The 19,556-nt window shown below is 47.0% G+C and overlaps 1 protein-coding gene across 3 annotated transcripts in view; it reads left to right on the top strand.

Annotated features, from left to right (window-relative positions):
- ACSS2 (acyl-CoA synthetase short chain family member 2) overlaps nucleotides 1–19,556 on the top strand; it is an 82,170-nt gene that overhangs the window by 46,824 nt on the left and 15,790 nt on the right. For all 3 annotated transcript variants that reach the window (XM_044297150.1, XM_044297151.1, XM_044297149.1), the window contains one exon: nucleotides 6,319–6,427. In XM_044297150.1, coding sequence (XP_044153085.1) covers nucleotides 6,319–6,427 — 109 coding nt within the window. The remainder of the gene's footprint in view (nucleotides 1–6,318; nucleotides 6,428–19,556) is intronic.

Genomic DNA, 19,556 nt, shown 5'->3' with positions numbered 1-19,556 from the left:
CTTCGGGGACGGGACGAAGCGTGCCTGCCGCATCGACACATGATCACCAGGCCGACATTTAATCATGGGGGCAGGGCATGAGGTGCTCCCCACTCCCCTTCATTCCATCATCTTCTGGTGCTCTTTTTTTTTTTTCCTGCGCTCTGCCTACTTCCTGCTTCAGAAGGACCTCTGCGGGACTCTTGACACTCATCCTCTCCACAAGGCGCTCTGGACAAGCTACACTGAGGGACACAGGCCGGGTAAGCTACTTTCCCTTTGCTACAGGGTCTATCCTACTCCACTCATTCTCCTACCTGTCAGTACAGGGTGATCACTATGTCCGAGCCCAAACCCCAGGCCCCAAAACAGGTGGTGACTTCCGTGCGCCACTTTGCATGTGCTTTTTGTCGCTCTAAATTCCCATGCGGTCAGTTAGATCCCCTCTGCTCTTTGTGCTCTGCCCCACCACCAAGTGGGTCTGACCCTGACCCAGTCGCCCCTCCTGCCCAGGAGTGGGCGCCTTCCCTGTCAAAGATGGTACAGGACAGGAAGATTTGACAAAGAAGTGGTCGTCCTCTCCTATTGTGGATCATCCCATATCCCACTTGGCTAAACATACCACCTTGCCTATGGCGGACAGGGCTTCCTTTTCCGACCACAGGGATAAAAAATTGAAATCTTTTGCAAAGTCATCCTTTAAAGCAGTGGGCACAGCACTGCGTCCAGTTTTTGCCTCTACATGGGTGAGCAAAGCTATGGGCGAGTGGGCAAACAAACTACGCCAGGGCCTCTCCTCTGGGGACCACTCGGAGGAACTTTCTGATATTGCCCTAAAGCTCTCCCAGGCCAGTTCTTAAGTTTGTGAAGCCTCTCTAGACGCAGGCAGACTTATGGCCCGCTCGTCAGCTCTCTTAGTGGCTATTCGCTGTTCCCTTTGGCTGTCCTGCTGGGCAGGAGATAATGCCTCAAAATGAGCCTTGACAGACCTCCCCTTTTGCCGGCAGCAGACTTTGTGGCAAACGCCTGGATTAAATCATCTCTGAAGCTACAGGTGGTAAGAGCACTCATTTACCACAGAACAGGATACGCTTCAACAGATCAAAAAAGCATAGGCCTCTTTTTCGCCCCCAACCGACAAGGCTACCCTGGATCAGAAGCGCAAGCCTTCCTTCTGGGTGTCCCCACAAACAGGGCTCCAAGTCCTATACCCCCAAGAACTTCTCGGCATGACGGGCAGTTTTCAACGCCAACCGGGTGGGCGGCTGGCTTAATCTGTTCTGTCATGTCTGGCTGGCTCACGTCTGGGATGCTTGGGTGAAAGAAGTCATCTCAGAGAGTTACAAGCTGGAGTTCAGCTCCCTCCACCCCGATTTTCCCGCTCTTCTCCCTCGACCCCCCCCCTAGGGTTGGGCGATATCAAAAATATACCCACGATAACGATATTAAGAAATTTATCGCGATAAATGCCCATTTAGAAGAAAAAAACACTTGGGGCCACAAGGAGACGTTACACTGTATGGGGGCAGCCACAAGGAGACGTTACACTGTATGGGGGCAGCCACAAGGAGACGTCATACTGTATGGGGGCAGCCACAAGGAGACGTTATACTGTATAGGGGCAGCCACAAGGAGACGTTATACTGTATGGGGGCAGCCACAAGGAGACGCTATACTGTATGGGGGCAGCCACAAGGAGACGTTACACTGTATGGGGGCAGCCAGGCAGCCACAGGGAGACGTTATACTGTATGGGGGCAGCCACAAGGAGACGTTATACTGTATGGGGGCAGCCACAAGGAGGCGTTACACTGTATGGGGGCAGCCAGGCAGCCACAGGGAGACGTTACACTGTATGGGGGCAGCCACAAGGAGACGTTACACTGTATGGGGGCAGCCACAAGGAGACGTGACACTGTATGGGGGCAGCCACAAGGAGACGTGACACTGTATGGGGGCAGCCACAAGGAGACGTGACACTGTATGGGGGCAGCCACAAGGAGACGTGACACTGTATGGGGGCAGCCACAAGGAGACGTGACACTGTATGGGGGCAGCCACAAGGAGACGTTACACTGTATGGGGGCAGCCACAAGGAGACGTTACACTGTATGGGGGCAGCCAGGCAGCCACAAGGAGACGTTAATTGTATTAATCATTGGTGGCAGTGGCCACAGGGTCCCCCTCCCATCATTGGTGGCAGTGGGCCCCCCTCCCTCCCTCCCCAGTATTAATCATTGGAGGCCACAGGGTCGTCCCCCCATCATTGGTGGCAGTGGGCCCCCCCTCCTCCCTCCCCAATATTAATCTTTGGAGGCCACAGGGTCGTCCCCCCATCATTGGTGGCAGTGGGCCCCCCCCTCCTCCCTCCCCAATATTAATCTTTGGAGGCCACAGGGTCCCCCCCCCCCATCATTGGTGGCAGTGGGTAGTTCTGATCGGAGTCCCAGCAGTGTAATGCTGGGGCTCCGATCGGTTACCATGGCAGCCAGGAAGCTACTGAAGCCCTGGCTGCTATGGTATGTTAGTAAGCAGCATTATACTCACGTGCGCAGTGGCCGCCGGGCGCTCCTTCTTCTGTCTGTGCGGCGCATTGCTAATGCTTATAGCATTAGCAATGCGCCGCACAGACCTATGAGAAAAAGGAGCGCCCGGCGGCCACTGCGCACGTGAGTATAATGCCGCTCACTAACATACCATAGCAGCCAGGGCTTCAGTAGCTTCCTGGCTGCCATGGTAACCGATCGGAGCCCCAGCATTACACTGCTGGGGCTCCGATCGGAACTGCCCACTGCTGCCACCAATGCAGGGACTTAAGAACATTCCCGGCACCCGACCTCTGAGAGGACGCTGGGATTAATTGCGCGGATCACAGAGTCCTCTCAGAGGTCGGGTGCCGGGAATGCGAGTCACAGTATTCCTTCCCTCCCTCACGCTGGCCGAATGGATAAGAGCGCCGCAAGTACTCTGTAAATGTGCCGTACGGTACTTCACGCTGGGGCGGGCGGCCGCGGATTTAGAAGCGGTCTATGACGTCACAAAATACCGCGATATTTAGGAAACGGCGATATCGCCATATCGCCGTTTTTTTTATACCGCGGTATATCGTGATACCGGTATATCGCCCAACCCTACCCCCCCCCCCAATATTCCTTTTTTTAGGCTCTTCCTACCCTTCTGTGGCAGGGAGTGATCGTTCCGGTTCCTGCACAAAACTGTTTTCGGGGGTTTTACTCCAGTCTCTTTGTGGTTCCCAAAAAGGAAGGTACAGTCAGGTCCACAAATATTGGGACATCGACACAATTGTAAAATTTTTGGCTCTATACACCACAATGGATTTGAAATGAAACAAACTAGATGTGCATTAACTGCAGATTGTCAGCTTTAATTTGAGGGTATTTACATCCAAATCAGGTGAACTGTGTAGAAATTGCAACACTTTGGAACCGGGGGAGTACCTGGCCTCGATAGACATTAAGGACTCTTACCTCCATGTCCCCATTTGCGTCAGCCACCATAAATTTCTCCTATTCGCAGTGGGTCCTTTTCACTACCAGTTTGTGGCTCTCCTGTTCGATCTGGCAACAGCTCCCAGAGTCTTTACAAAGGTTCTGGCCTCGGTCATGGCTCTGCTCCATGCCAAGGGAAAAGTAGCGATTCCATACTTGGCCGATATCCTGGTAAAGGGTCCGTCAGTCCGGGCAACGACAGACAGTCTGCGCATCGTCCTGGACACCCTAGAATGCTTCGGATGGGTTCTGAACCGGCCAGAGTCATGTCTCTATCCATCTCAGCGGCTGACCTTTCTGGGCATGTTATTTGACACCTTTTAGGCCAAGGTATTCTTGCCCCGGAAGAAGCTAGCCATTCTCCGGCTTCAGATTCTTCCCTTGTTGCGGCCCCATCCTCTCCCCATTCGTCACTGCATGAGGGTTCTGGGTCACATGGTCTCTGCCTTCGAGGCAGTGCCCTATGCTCAGTTCCATACCAGGACTCTTCAGTGAGATATTCTAACCCATTGGGACCGATCCCCAGTCTCTCTGGATCGGCTTGTACATCTCCCTGCTCCGTCCCACCAGGCTTTCAGGTGGTGGTTGGTTTCCCTAATGCTGACGTCGGGCCACTCTTTCCTTCCCCTCTGGACAATGTTGACAAGGGACACCAGCCTCCAGGGCTGCGGGAGAGTATTGGAAAATATCTCTGTTCAGTGCACATGGTCGCGCGAGGAACGCTCCCTTCCCCATCAACATTCTGGAATTGAGGGCGATTAGTCTCTCTGCTTCATTCGACCGACCACCTCCGGCGATGTCCGGTTCGGGTTCAGTCCAACAATTCCACGGCTGTGACATACCTCAACCATCAGGGCGGCAGCTATGGCAGAAACAGCGCTGATTCTCAGCTGGGTGGAGAACTGTGTCCCGGTGCTGTCGGCAGTTCATATCCTCGGTGTCGACAACTGGATCTCTGACTTTTTCAGCCTGGAGTTTCTTGATCCCGGCGAATGGGCTCTTCACGCGCACGTTTTTTTTACCACAAGGTCGAGAACTTCGTCACGCGGTCCAAGGATCCCCTGGCATACGACGCTCTCATGATTCCGTGGAGTCAGTTCACGTTTCCTTATCTGTTCCCTCCTCTTCCCCTCATTCTGCGTCTTCTTCAGAAAAATAGGTCCGAAGGTCTGCCAGTCATTCTCGTGGCCCCAAATTGGCCACGCCGACTATGGCATGCATCCCTAGTCTCCCTCTTTGCATACGAACCCTGGCGTCTTTCCCTTCGGGAGGACCTCTTGTCACAGGGACCGATCTTCCACCTGAATTTAAGGTCTCTACATTTAGCGGCGTGGCTGTTGAAGCCGCCGTACTAAGGGCTCGGGGGTTCTCGGATGCTGTTGTCCAGACCATGATTCGTGCCAGGAAACTGTCGTGGTCCCGGATCTATCACTGTACCTGGAAGTCCTACTTTTGTTGGTGTGAACGCCACCAGCTGTCTCCCATTTATTTCTTGTTGCCGCGATTCTTGTCCTTTCTGCAGTCGGGCATGGACTTGGGGCTTGGCTCTCAGTTCTCTCAGAGCCAAGTTTCGGCTCTTTCCATTCTATTTTAGCGCAACTTGGCTTTGCTTTCAGCAGTTCGGACCTTTCTGCAGGGGGTTTGCGCATGCTGCTCCCCCTTACTGCCCTCCGTTAAATCCTTGGGACCTCATTCTGGTGCTCGGCACTCTCCAGTCCTCACCCTTTGAGCCTTTGCAGCAGGTGTCCCTTCGCTTCCTGTCCTATGAAGTGGCTTTTTTTAGTGGCAATCACTTCCATCCGTAGGGTGTCGGAACTCGCGGCTCTTTCCTCTGTCGCCCTTCCGCTCCGTTCGCCTGCTGTGTCCTCTGGTATCTTCACTGAATTGGTTTGACTAAGTGGAGTTTGCCCTGTTTCACCCTGGGCGTTCCTTGCCCAGGGTGAAACAGGGCAGACTCCGCCTAGTCAAACCAATTCAGTGAAGATACCGGAGGACACAGCGGGCGAACGGAGCGGCGCCCAGGGATAATAGTAAGTGCAGTGAGATCCCTGGGCGCTGCTCTATGTAGCCTGATAATAATCTCGCAATGTTTGGACCTATGAAAGGTCCTCTTTAAAATGCAATTCTGGGTGTAAAGGAATAAGCAAGTTTGGAGCCTGTTTGGAAATGAGGCTTGTTGCATCTGTGTCAGGGAGTAGAGCCCATTCAGAATTTTGCTATAAGAATCTGTGATGTCTGTGTACAGCCCTGCACTGCTGGCTGTATATTGCAAACTGACTTATAATTCTGCTTGCTAAAATACAGCAAAATTTTTAATTAATAAAAGCAATAACTTATTTTGATGTGTCCAAGCATATGTATTAAAGAAGCATCCACAGCTCTATGTGATGGCCTTTTGAACCACACAAAAGTTAACATACTGTACTCAAACCAAAGTAGTATATATAGTTTTAGTATAGTAGTATAAGTCTCTACACAGGCAACATGAGACACATTTGCTGGGTGTTCAGAATTATATAATTATAGTATGTGTGTGTGTGTGTGTTTGTGTGTGTGTGTAAATAATATATATATATATATTAGTAATAATAATAATAATAGTATGCTGAAATATTGCAGATAAAAATTCCATATGAAGGGATGATTAAAACAGGTTCTCTGACATTGAAAAGACCTTAGCTCAAAACTGGAGAACTTGGCCATCTCTATATACGTTCTGTAAAAAATGTTGAAATCTGAAAGTGAAATCTGGTTTTGGTTTGCTAGAAGATAATTTTTACTGGATTTATACATTTCACATGATAACTATTGTATATCTTTTGCTCTCAAGGTATTTAAACAACCCTGGCCTGCACTCATGCGCACTGTTTACAGGAACCATGAACGGTTTGAGACAACCTACTTCAAGAAGTTTCCTGGATATTATGTCACGGGAGATGGTAAGTGATATACTTGCCTGAACAATTTTCCACTGTACTTTATCACCTCCTGACTTTTTTCAAGATCTCTGCTTGCAGTCATTCGATAGGAACTTTGTTGTTCATTTCAAGGGTATAAAAAGCTGTCCTCATATGATGGAGTGCAGTTATCAGAGCTCTGTCTTATTACAAGCTGTGCGCCTGCAGGAGCACCGCAACCAGGAGAGATTTAGAATTTCTGGTGTCATTGATACTAAATCTGTTGGGCCGGACTTCCGGTTCCGGCGCTGATATGGAGGGACGCAGCTAATCTCGGCTCCGTGCTAGTCGGTGGAAACCAGCTAAATCCCCCATACAAACCGGGTATATTCCGGGAAAGCCATACTTGCTGATAAAGCAAGTGCTTATGGATCGCTATATCATGAACATGGGGACGAGAAATAAGACGAAATCTCAGAAAATGGGAAAGCAGTCAGCGCGGGAGCATGAGGCAGCTGAGGAGGAACTTTTCCCGCCCTCGCAGCAGAGTGATCAGTGCGAGCAAACTACTCAGAGTGAGACTGACACACAGGGAGAAGAACCGCAGGTAGATTACGTGCGGCTAGCTATAGAGGTTGCTAACCGGATCTTACCAGACCTGCAGGAATCGTTGGCAAACACGGTCGGGCAGACGCTGAAATCTTTGCAGGTGACGACAGCTGAACATGGCACCAGGCTGGAGAATGCTGAGACCAGAATTCAAGCGCTTGAGGAGTCCTGCACTGACCTCCAGGTGTTGCTGGAAAAAACAGTGAGTGAAGCTAAGGCCCTTAAAGGGAAAGTGGACGACTTAGAAAATCGCTCACGCAGGAATAACCTGCGCATCCTAGGGCTGCCAGAGTCTATTCCGGCCCATGAGCTGATACATATCTGTGAGACTGAAATCCCCAGTGCTTTGGGGATAGAAGGTGCGTGCAAAGTGGAAAGGGCGCATCGCATAGGCCCAGACTTGCGCAATGGTATGGAGCGAAATCTAAAAGAACAGAATGCGCTCAGGATGAGGCCACGTCCAGTAATTGTGAAATACTTGGACTTTACTGATAAGACAGCGATCATACGCTTATACAAGCGGCAAAAATCTTCACTTGAGATAAGAAACCAGAAGATTCTAATATTTGGAGATTACTCAGCGGAAGTGCAGAAGAAGAGACGGGAGTTTTCCAGTGTTTGTTCGGAGTTATATGAAAAACGTACCCGTTTTGCGCTATTATACCCGGCGATACTGAAAGTCTTTCATACTGACGGTTCAGCGACTACGTACACATCGTCGGAGGAAGCGAGACGACAGCTAGACCTGGACTTACCAGATCAACGGCCATTGGGCCGCAACCTGCGTCACGAAGTGAAGGGGAACAGAGGGGCCTATGACACGGAGGAAGGTGTCTCATATGCAGCAGCCGCCAAGCGTTCGAGAGACGTTCATCCTACCTAGAAGATTGGTGTCTGTTCTAGAGATATGACTTTCTTCTTTACTTCTAGTTTATAGGAGAAATAATAGTATATGTACTATATTATTATTGTTCAGAGTATATGCCTAAACTCTGGTTTTGAACATCGGTATGATAGTTGTTATAAGTTAGTACATTAGGCCGAATATGCACTGTGATAAATATAAATATTAGTCTTATACGGCATGGTAAATTGACACCGTCCATGTCAGAAAAAAGAGGAGTTCAATATGCAGCTAGAGAGGTGTATAATTGACAGAGGAGGGGTTGTTAAATTAAGATTAGTTGATAGTTTGGAATCTCTAATCTGTTTAGGGGAGGGAGGTTGGGGGGAGGGAAAAGTGGGGGAAATTGTTATCATCTGGATATTTGCACATAGATTTGAGCTACATCTTTTTCATGCGATAGATCGATAATGAGATTAATATCCTGGAATGTAAAGGGACTTCGATCCCCTGAAAAACGCAACATGGTCCTGAAGCACTTGCGCCGCTGCAAAGCAGACATTGCTATACTCCAAGAGACCCATCTTGAGGAATCAGATTTTAGTCGCATGAGAAAGATGTGGGTGGGTAAAGTGTTGGGATCAGCTGCTGTGAATAAGAAAGCAGGAACATTAATACTGTTTCATAGGTCCTTAAATGTTGAAATCCTGCAACATGAATCAGATGCAGAGGGGAGGTGGCAAGTGGTTTCAATATTGTTCTCAGGTGAGGTATTATGTATAGTGAATATCTATGGTCCGAATGGAGAAAATGCTGGGTTCTTTGAATCACTAAATGCGCGTCTAGGGGTAATTAAAGGGAGTAATGTTATAGTAGGGGGGGACATGAATACAGTATTGAATAGAAATGAAGATAGAAAACCAGTAAGGAACCCGGGAAGAGTAGTCTCAGGAAGGGAGAGAGTTCTGGAGGACCTAATTCGAGACAATGACCTCATTGATCCCTGGAGGATTCATAATCCAGAAGGGCGAGAGTTCACATTTTTTTCGGCGCCGAATGAGTCATGGTCTCGAATTGATTACTTCTTTACATCTGCCAATATGCAACGTAAGATAAGTAGCTCCAAAATATTAGATATGGTTATTTCGGATCATTCGCCGATACAACTAGATTTGAGGGATAAAATACGCAAGGGTACTGATTACATTTGGCGCTTCCCTGCTTTCTTGGGGGAAAATGAGAATTTCATTGACTTGTTAAAAGGGTGGCACATGGAATTCTTAGCGGATAATGGCCAGCATGTTGATGACCCTATTCTTTTATGGGATACAGAAAAGGTGGTGTTGAGAGGAAGAATTATATCATATATACACTCACTTAAAGCAAAAACAGTCAAAAAGTTAGATGAAGTAACGGATTCATTGAGGAGGAAATATTCAATCTTTCTTCTCTCACCTACTGATCAACATAAGGATGATTGGATAGTGGCCAAAAAGAACTATGAACTATGGTATAATAGATGGGAAAATATGTATAGGTCGAAAAAAGAGTCTAAACTATTCACTTTCGGGAACAAGTCGGGTAGATTGCTAGCTAGGTTATCTAAGGCGCAAAGAGGTCCGGTGTTTGTACCTACTGTATTAGACAAGCAGGGTGTAAAACAAAATGATCCGGAAAAAGTTTTAGAGATATTTAAGGCGTACTATCAAAAGCTATATGAAGCAGATCCTCAGCCTAGATCTCCTACGACAATCTTGGTGGATGGTCCTAATATTCCAAGGCTACAGGATGACCAATTGGAAGCGCTAAATAAGGTTATATCGGTGGAGGAGGTAAAAGAGGCTATAAAATCGCTTAAGTCAGGAAAATCGCCTGGACCAGATGGGTTTTCGGGGGAGTTTTATAAGGTGCTAAGGGAGGAGATAGCTCAAAACCTGACGGAGGGCTTCAACAAAATACTAGTAGGCCAAGTTAATAACATAACCAATAATTTAGCCCATATTAAGCTTTTACCGAAGCCTGGTAAAGATCCTCTTTTGCCGTCTTCGTATCGTCCAATTTCCCTAATAAATGTGGACCAAAAAGTTTTTTCTAAAATAATGGCTAACAGGTTAGCAGAAGTGTTGCCAGAGTTGATAGGTACAGCTCAGGTGGGATTTGTTAAGGGTAGGTCGGCGGTTTTTAACGTACGGAGGGTAATGGCAGTCTTAGATTCTGTTAATAGACAGCGAACCAGTCTCAGCTCTTCAGCATTGTTAACAATTGACGCTGAGAAAGCGTTTGATAATGTGAGCTGGGAGTGGTTGGCGAAAGTTCTTGATGCCATGAATATTAGAGGAGCGTTTCGAACGTTCCTGTCAGCATTGTATGCGGAGCCAAAAGCACAGATAGCATTACCTGGATTTTTATCAAAATCTTTCCCTTTGCTTAAGGGGACACGGCAGGGTTGCCCATTATCCCCATTGCTGTTTAATATAGCAATAGAGCCACTGGCAAGGTATTTGGAACAATCCAAGGTATACGATGGGATTAGAATCGGGTCCCAGGAGGTGAAAATATCTCTTTTCGCCGATGATATCATCCTATTTTTAGCAGATCCCCACAAGGACATAGGCAAAGTATTTAAGGTAATAGAGGACTTTGGAAAATCATCGGGATTCAAGGTCAATGCCAGCAAGTGTGAACTATTATACATAGGTACCCCAGACCCGAGACGATCGAAGGACCTACAAGGCTATCCAATTGCAATAGCAAAGCATTACATAACCTATTTAGGAATCAAAATCGGACATTCGTCACATTCCCTATATAATTTGAACTATATGCCGCTAATAAAGCGGATTACTCAGGAGCTGAACCGATGGCAAAGCTTACCCATTTCAATTTTAGGTAGATGTCATTTGATAAAAATGGTCAGTTTTTCCAAACTGTTATACCCCATGCAGACATTACCTTTATTAATACGACATGCGGATGTCAAAACTTTGAATGGGGCCTTTACAAAATTTATCTGGTCCAATAAGAGAGCGAGAGTGGCCTTAAAAAGTTTATACTTGCCAGTAGGAAAGGGAGGAGCGAGCTTTCCAGATATAAGACGATACAACTTGGCGAGCCTTTTTCGCCATTGTAAAGATTGGTTGGCAAGGTCCTCATATTACTCTAACTTTCCATTAGAGGAGGAGTTAGCGCAGGGCTATGACCTGGGAGCGCTTTTACATGCCAAACTTGCATCTCTACCTGTAGATATTAAGTCATCGGTGACAATGAGGGATACCATTGTGACCTGGAAGGAAGTTAGGAAGTTATATAACTTGTCCTTTGCAGCATCTAAATATATGCCGCTTTGGAATCATCCAGACTTTGAAATGGGTAAGCAAAACAAGTTATTCGGTTATTGGAGGGATAAGGGACTTAAGGTATTTAGACAAATCCTGCATGACAAAGATCCAAGATATTTGACTCTTCCTGAAATACAGGAAAAATTTGGGATACCAAAAGGTCATGAATTACAGTATATTCAACTCCTACATTTCTGTAAAAATAGGTTACGAGAGGTTAGCAGAGAACACGCTGCGAATAGCTTTGATGTATTGCTTAGGCAGATGGGTACCAGACTAACGTTATCAGAAATATACAAGCACTTGAGGGACAGAGAAGTTGATAAATCCTATGCTCAACTATGCAAAGGTTGGAGACATTTGCTAGGAGAAGGGGATTGGAAAGATAAGATTATGCATGGTTGGTTGAGAACAAGAAAAGCAGTAGCCTGTGAGGGTTGGAGAGAATCCCAGTTTAAGTTAGTACATAGGGCAATTTATGCCTTCAATATTCCACCTTCAACTAACGATATGACCAGATTGACTAAGTGTCCTAAATGTGATGCTCTAAAAGCGGATCTAGACCATTGTATTTGGCTATGCCCAAAGGTCCAAATGTATTGGGAATGGGTTTTGTCCTGGATTAGAGATACTTGGCAATTAGAGTTGCCTTTTGAGCCTGGAGCGTTGCTACTTCATATTTTCCCAGATACTATCAAGATTCCTGGGCTAGTGGACGGGGCACTACTAGTAGCTGTGAGGATATTACTACGAAACTGGCTTGAATCGCGTACACCTTCTGAAAAAGAATTTCTGAGTCATATGAAACATTTCCTGCTTATGGACCAGTTAGAGGCAGAGGCACACAAGAATGTTAAGTCTACTAGATTCCTAGATAAATGGAATGTCTTTATGTCCAGACACTTGCAAGCAGATGACATTAAGTCTCTTATGTCGAATTTTCAACATACAGAGTGGTACTTGTTGAGGGATCTCAAGGGTACTTTGGGAAAATTAAAAGTGGGATAGAGACATAAAGATATAGCAGCATTAGCACTGATATAACTGACTTGGGTTTATGGGTAATATCCAGATGAAGGAAGTTGGGGGGGGGGGGGGGGTGTTTCGAGGGAATATTTTTGATTGTTTTAAGTAGAAGTCTCTTCAACAGATGTACATTTCGGATTCCTGAATATGTCAATAACTTATTGTATGTCTGATTATTGGTCAATAACCTATTGTATGTCTGATTATTGGTCAAATGAAACTTTCAATAAAATGTTGAATAAAAAAAATAAAAATAAAAATCTGTTGGGCCAGGCCACACGCTCTCCTGCTAAGCCCTACACACTTTTCTGACCACTTCTGAAAAGCAGTGAGAGAGAAGTGAAAAGTCACAAATATGGCATGCGATATAATTAGCAATTTTTTTACAACACTATTGTGGTGTAAAATATTTCATAAATGTGCCTCTATGACTGCAAGCAGAGATGTAGAAAAAACACAATAATCTAGTCAAGTATTATATCTGGAAAATTGTATACATTCTCATTATACAAGGAATAAGGCTGCGTTCACACGGGCGAGATTTCCGCACGGGTGCAATGCGGTAGGTGAACGTATTGCACCCGCACTGAATCTGGACCCATTCATTTCTATGGGGCTGTGCACATGAGCTGCGATTTTCACGCATCACTTGTGCGTTGCGTGAAAATCGCAGCATGCTCTATATTGTGCGTTTATAACGCAACGCAGGCCCCATAGAAGTGAATGGGGCTGAGTGAAAATCGCAAGCAAGTGCGGATGCGGTACGATTTTCACGCATGGTTGCTAGGTGACAGTCTTTTCACTGTATTATTTTCCCTTATAACATGGTTATAAGGGAAAATAATAGCATTCTGAATACAGAATGCTTAGTAGGTGGTCAATTGAGGGTTAAAAAAAAATAAAAAAATTAACTCACCTTCTCCTCTTGATCTCGTATTTCCCGGTCTCTTCTGATGAGCTGTCGGCTAAAGCACCTTTGGTGACGTCAGATCACATGCTCCATCACCGTGGTGATGGACCATGTGATTGGAGCATGTGATCTGACGTCACCACAGGTCCTAGCCGTTAGTTCATCATTAAAGAAGTAAAGAAGAGACCGGGAACTACGCGATCAAGAGGAGAAGGTGAGTTAATTTTTTTATTTTTTATTTTAACCCTCAATTGACCACCTACTAAGCATTCTGTATTTAGAATGCTATTATTTTCCCTTATAACCATGTTATAAGGGAAAATAATACAATCTACACTACAACTAACCCAAACCTGAACTTCTGTGAAGAAGAAAAACACATTGCACCCGCGCGATAAAAACTGAACATCGGAACGCAATCGCAGTCAAAACTGATTGCAATTGCGTACCTAATCGCGCGGGTTTGCCGCAATACACCGGGACGCATCCGGACACGCCCGTGTGAACCCAGCCTAACTGAAATACCTCTTTAAAATATCTAGGAAGCATAAGGAACAAGAATAAAACTCTTACAATGTGTTTGCTTTAGCACAGCACGGCGTATGACTTAAAGGGGATGTGCAGGTTGTATATGTTAATTAGGGCTGCAGTAAACTATTATTTAATCGAGTATTCTATCTATTATTTTTACGATTAATCGAGTATTCTAATAAGAAAAACCTTAAAATAACGTATTGCTTTATAAAAAACAATATTTTTATTTATTACAGTGGCATAGCAAATAAGGCTATTTTTACAGCTGCAATATACATTCTGTCAGAACAGCCAGAGTGTACCATATCGGGTTATAGCTGGATACTGCCGGCTGCTGCAGCGATTGACTGTAATGGGCCCGGCCTTGTTACAGCATTCAAGCTGGGTTTTGGCCAGACAAAAAAAAAAGCTTTGGATGATACCCAGCATGTATGCCGGAACATGGCCAGATGGCCTTGGACCACATTATAGTCAATGAGAGCATATAGCTGGTTGTATCCGGCTATACCCAATACGGTATATCCAGCAGGCTGTTCTTCTGGCAGAATGTGTATCTAATGCTATGTTGTGAACTCAGTCAGACTGCCGGAGTTCAATGGCTGCATCTGTCATAGCTGGATGCCCATTGACTGTAATGAGGATCCGGACAAAAAATGCTGCACAGTGACATAGCATTTTGTGGCCGGACTCCGGCCAGTCGCCAGATGATCAGAGTCCCAGTGTTCATACTGCAATGTGAACCTGGCCTAAGCTGTTAAAGAAACCTAAATAAGATGATCAGATTTCTTTTAAAAGCAAAATTCAAATAAAAAATGCTAAATAAATACAAGTAAACAAAGTAGTATGACATAAACATTGCATTACCCTTTATGTTGTTCAACTTTCAGGCAACTTTCAAGACTTTCAGGCAACTTTTGTTCTGACTGTCTTGCACACATCTGTACTGTCTTCTAAGGCTTTCTGGCATTTTTAGACGGCAAAAACTATGGGGGGGGGGGGGAAAATAGATTTATAAAAAGTGGTGTAAAGGAAAACTGGCTTAGTTTCTTAATAGCAACCAGTCAGATTCCACCTTTCATTTTCCAAAGAAGCTCTGAATAATGAAAGATGGAATCTGATTGGCTACTAAACCAGTTGACCTTTACACCAGTTTGGTTAAAGCTATCTCCTGAATAAGGTACATATGGTAAAGTGCATGTACGCTTGCATGAATCAGCTTACCCTAAAGCAGTGATCAGCAACCTCCGACACTCCAGCTGTCCAGGACCTACAACTCCCAGAATGCTTCAATCACTTCTATAGTGGTAGTTTCACAGCTGAGTGCCAAAGGTTGCTGATTTGTGGCCTAAAGGATCATTTGGCTGTTGCAATGAAGAAAAGTGAGCATATCCACATGCTCCGAACTGAGGCTGGCCCTGCGCTTGGGTGCTATATTTCCTGCTGCAGAAAATAGACGATCTGTTAGCGTGGATGTTGCTGGAATACACAGAAAGGACTTTGACAGCTTTATTATTACTGGGTAGCATGTTTTATAAGTTTTCGACCATGACAGTGGATTCCCTTTCTTGGATACGGGATGTTCTTGAAAGTACATCAAGACCTCCTTTTGCACAGATTGACTTAACTGCTGCTCCTTTTCCTCTTCTTCACTGGAGCTGGACTCTGATGATCCCAGTATTTTCTGGAGGAATGATGTGGCTGTTGCGTGATCATTGGCATGCTTTGCTGCAGCAGGGTTATCTTCTTGTCCTCTTCTAGAAGAAGCTCCATCATGTTCACTAGGCCGTGTCATTACCTTTTTGGCAACAAGTGCCATGCTCTGTACTGTGCTTTGGACCTTGATTGAGTCATCAGCAGACAAGAATTTGGGTTTCTTAAATCTGGGATCCAGAGCAGCGGCAATTAGGGCAGTGTTTGAAGAGTCAGGTTGAAACATAGACAGTTCTTGCCATCTTGTTGTGATCTGTTCTACTACATGAGCCTGGTATGACCTTAATGGTGCAGTCTCAAAAGCTAAACCCTGTATGGACTTCTTTAGGTTCTGCACTAGCTGTGGAAGTGCAGAGAGGGTAATGTACTTCTGGCCACTCAGAAACACCATAGCTCCTTCAAATGGCTCCACTGTTTTGTGGTGCCTGGGTTAGCTCCTCAATCAGGCTCCACTGTTCCTGCTTCAGATCAAGCTAGTGGTGTTTTCTTCTTGGAGTCACTTCTGGGTCTGAGAGAGCAGCAGTCACTGGCCATCTTTGTTCCAGTAGTCTTGATAACATGTGATAAGTGCTATTCCAGCACGTACTTACATCATGAACCAACATGTGTTGTGGTGTGCCCATCTGCTGTTGCTTCTCCTTTAGGTTGCTTCTCCTTTAGCTTGGTGCATGCCAACTCACTCCTCTTAAAATGCTGAACAAGGCATCTTACACAAGTCACAGACTTAGAGATAGCTTGGTGGTTCTTCAGGGCGCTTTGCACAACCAAGTCTAGGGTGTGGCCTGCACATCGCACCGATGCCCATCCATGTTTTACTTTTAAAATCTTCACTGCTGCTACAATATTAGCACCATTGTCATGGACAACAGCTTTAACTTCCTCTGCTGGAATGCCAAATACAGCAATAACATCCTCAAGCCACTCTGCAATATCTGCAGCTGTGTCTCTTTCTTCAAGGGGCATCGTTGTTAGGCTGTAGGACTTCATTTCCCAATCCTTACCAAGAAAATGACACGTCGCCCCCAGCTTATGTAGCAATGCTCGTCCAAATATCAGTTGTAACTGCAATGCTGTCTGTCTCCTTAAGAGTGTTCTTCAACTTGCCTTTATACTTTTTTCATACTTTTTCTCCATAATTTTCATGAAGTAAGTTCTTGAAGGAAGAGTGTATCTTAGATTGAAAGTGGAAATCATCCTCTGAAAACCTTCATCGTCCACCATGGCTAGCGGGCTCATTTCTGTGACAATCCTGTTCAGAATGCTGTCTGTAAGCTCAAATAAACAATTATTCTTACAATACAAAGCCTGTGTGTTGTGTGTCACTAAGATCATATAAAATGTTTGCTTTTACTTACCTTGGGTCCGGTCCGCTTGGTGAACTAAATGCGAAAACTAGGTGTTTTCTGGCAATGTTGAAGCATTCATATTGTGCTATTTTGGTAGGCTAGTTCTGTTTTACAATAGACACACTGTACAGAGCTTTCGTTCTTTTTCAGCTTAAAATTATCCCAAACTTTGGGCACTCTGTGCCATTTTCTCTGTCCTGTCTCTTCTGTTCGCCCCTCGGCCTCACTATTTTCTCTCTTTCTCCATTTCGCAGTTGAAGTAAAGTAATACTTCTTTAGGTCTTGCCTCTTGCTTTGTGCAACAGTAAAAGTCTCACACCTTAAGGGGGGGTAAAATAAGAATTTGAGAAACAAAATATTTTTCTCTGACTTTTTTCCATTGGGGGACACAGACCATGGGTATTAGCTTAGAGGTATTAGTAGGAGGGACACTATGCAAATACAAAAGAGCTCCTCTTCCTCGGGCTATACCCCCCGACTCCACCAGGAGAAACTCAGTCTTTGCTTAGTGTCTGAAGGAGGATGACACTCCTTTTTGACTACTCCTTTTGTTATTTTTTTCTGGTCCCCCATGGAGTGCCCGCTGCCTCCATTATCCCCCAAGAAGGCAAGTGGATCCTGGCTCGACCTGTTACCTCCGGCATCCCACCAGCTCCTGGGTCACCTGCTGCTGCCCTCCATTCCAGAGTACTGAACTCTGGTGAGTCAGATGTCTGAAGAGGTGAGCCCTGCTGGTACAGGACAGAGGGAGAAGACTGCAGGAGCAGATAAGTATGACTATCCCCCCCCCCCCCCCCCCCGTCCCCGGCAGCAGGCTGCTGTTCCCGAGACCTAGGGGCTGCCTGGGTGAACTGGAGAATCGTGTGTTTTCTGTCTGGGGTGCTGGGGCAGGAATTCTCTCATATGGAGGCTCTTACTATGGTGGTCTGGGCTCTCTTTTATTCTTAATGCGGCATGTCTGTTCAGAGCGGCGCCTGTAGGCTCCCTACTATCCAGCAGCACCCACGAGCGGTGGGCCCCCGTTTTCGGAGGCCTCCGACACCTCTGCGGGGGTAATGTCCGCAGCATTAACCCCCGCTACGGCGCTGGGGGCCGTTTTCTGCATAATGACAGGCAGCGGAGCGCGTGCTTTTTTCGCGCCTCTATGACGTGCCTGGGGGCGGAGCCTAGCGCTTCGCTCCGGCTCCTTCCTCCTGCTGACTCGCCGGGTGGCTGCTCCCTTCTCCTTCTCTGGTGTTATCCTCGGTGCCGTTGCCTGGGGGGTAGGAGTTTCAGCTTCTAGCTGCAACTGGTATTTTTTTCTCTTTTGTCATCATGCCAAAACCTAAGTCTGTCAAGACCTCTTCTCAGACCCCAATGGGGTCCTGTATAGAGTGTCTTTTGCCACTTTCTGTTTCTGGTACCTGTGTCTCCTGCCCTGCTCCCAGACAGGATCACCTTTCTCCCCCTGTTCTTGCCAGCCCCTCCCCTGTCCCTGCGGAGTCTGCAGTCCCCTCTTGGGCATCCGCCATGTCCAGTGCGGCCGCTGATTTGGCCTTGTTCGCCAAGGCAGCCATGTCTTTTATGGAACATGTGGCAGTTACCAATCCTGTGCCGCCCACCACTCCGTCCCCCCGCAGAGGACGGCCTGGCTACCAAGAGGCAGCGTGAGCGGCAGCATCCCTCCTCAGATGTCGGATGACTCCGCTTCCCCCCCTCGTCTAGAGGCGTGTTCAGATGACTCTTCTCTCCCCCCCCCAGGGAGCGCAAGTCTGAAGGGGAATTGTCCGGATCGGACGAGGTCACAGAGCGGGACCCTCCGCCTAAGCTCTCCACCATGGTGGCTGACTTAGTGACGGCTGTCCGTGACACCTTTAATCTCCAAGGGGATTCGCTCTTTTCCGTCCAAGAAACCGGAGGCTGCCGCGTTTCCTATCCATGAGGAATTTTCCACGGTCGTTTCCAGGGCCTGGGACCGCCCTAACCAAAAGTTTTCTGCCACTAAACGCATGGATACGCTTTATCCTTTTCCGGCTGATAGTGTGGAGAAGTGCTCCTCTCCCCCTAAGGTGGATGCCCCGGTGGCCAGGTTAGCCAAAAAAACACGGCCCTCCTGGTACTAGACGGCTCCTCTTTGCAGGACGCTGTGGACAGACGCCTAGATTCTCTGTCCAAATCCATTTTCTCGCTGGCGGGCACGTCCCTACGACCTGCCTTTGCCTCCGCTTGGGTGGCCAGAGCTCTTTCGGTGTGGTTGCAGCTCCATCACCAAGACCTGGCGGAACAGGATTCGTCTGCTGACACTCTGGATTTGATTCTCCAGATGTCTCAGGCTTCTAAGTTCCTCTGTGAGGCTTCCATGGATATTGGTTCCCTCTTTGCCCGCATTTCAGCCCTCTCTGTCATTCTGCGCAGAGAGGTCTGGTTAAAGATTGAGACGCCGACGCTTCCTCCAAGCGTTCTCTGGCTAACCTTCCCTTTGAAGATTCCAGACTTTTTGGGGCTCAACTTGATGAGTTAATCTCGGCCGCTACAGGGGGCAAGAGTACTCATCTCCCACAGCCTAGGGCCAAGCGTCCCTTTCGGACCTGGTCTTCCAGTTCCCGGACCCAGTCCTTTCGGCGCTTCTCGTCTTGCAGGACGTCGTCTGTTTCCTCCGCTGGAGGGTCACAAGGCTCCCGCAAGAAGCCCTCCTTTAAGCCCCAGCCTTCCTGGCGCCTTTGGGCGCAGTCGGCCCGCCCTGCTGCTCCCAAGCAGTCTTCCGCATGAAGGGACGCCCCCACCCCTCGTGGTGGGGGTTCGCCTGCTCTCTTATCAGCAGGTTTGGAGGGCTCATGTTCAGGACGCTTGAACGTTTTTTTCCCTTCTCGCGTTT

Source organism: Bufo gargarizans, chromosome 6 (genome assembly GCF_014858855.1).
Source record: "Bufo gargarizans isolate SCDJY-AF-19 chromosome 6, ASM1485885v1, whole genome shotgun sequence".
Lineage (NCBI taxonomy): Eukaryota > Metazoa > Chordata > Amphibia > Anura > Bufonidae > Bufo > Bufo gargarizans.
Note: the sequence above shows the minus strand (reverse complement) of the source record. Positions and strands in the feature narration are given on the sequence as shown.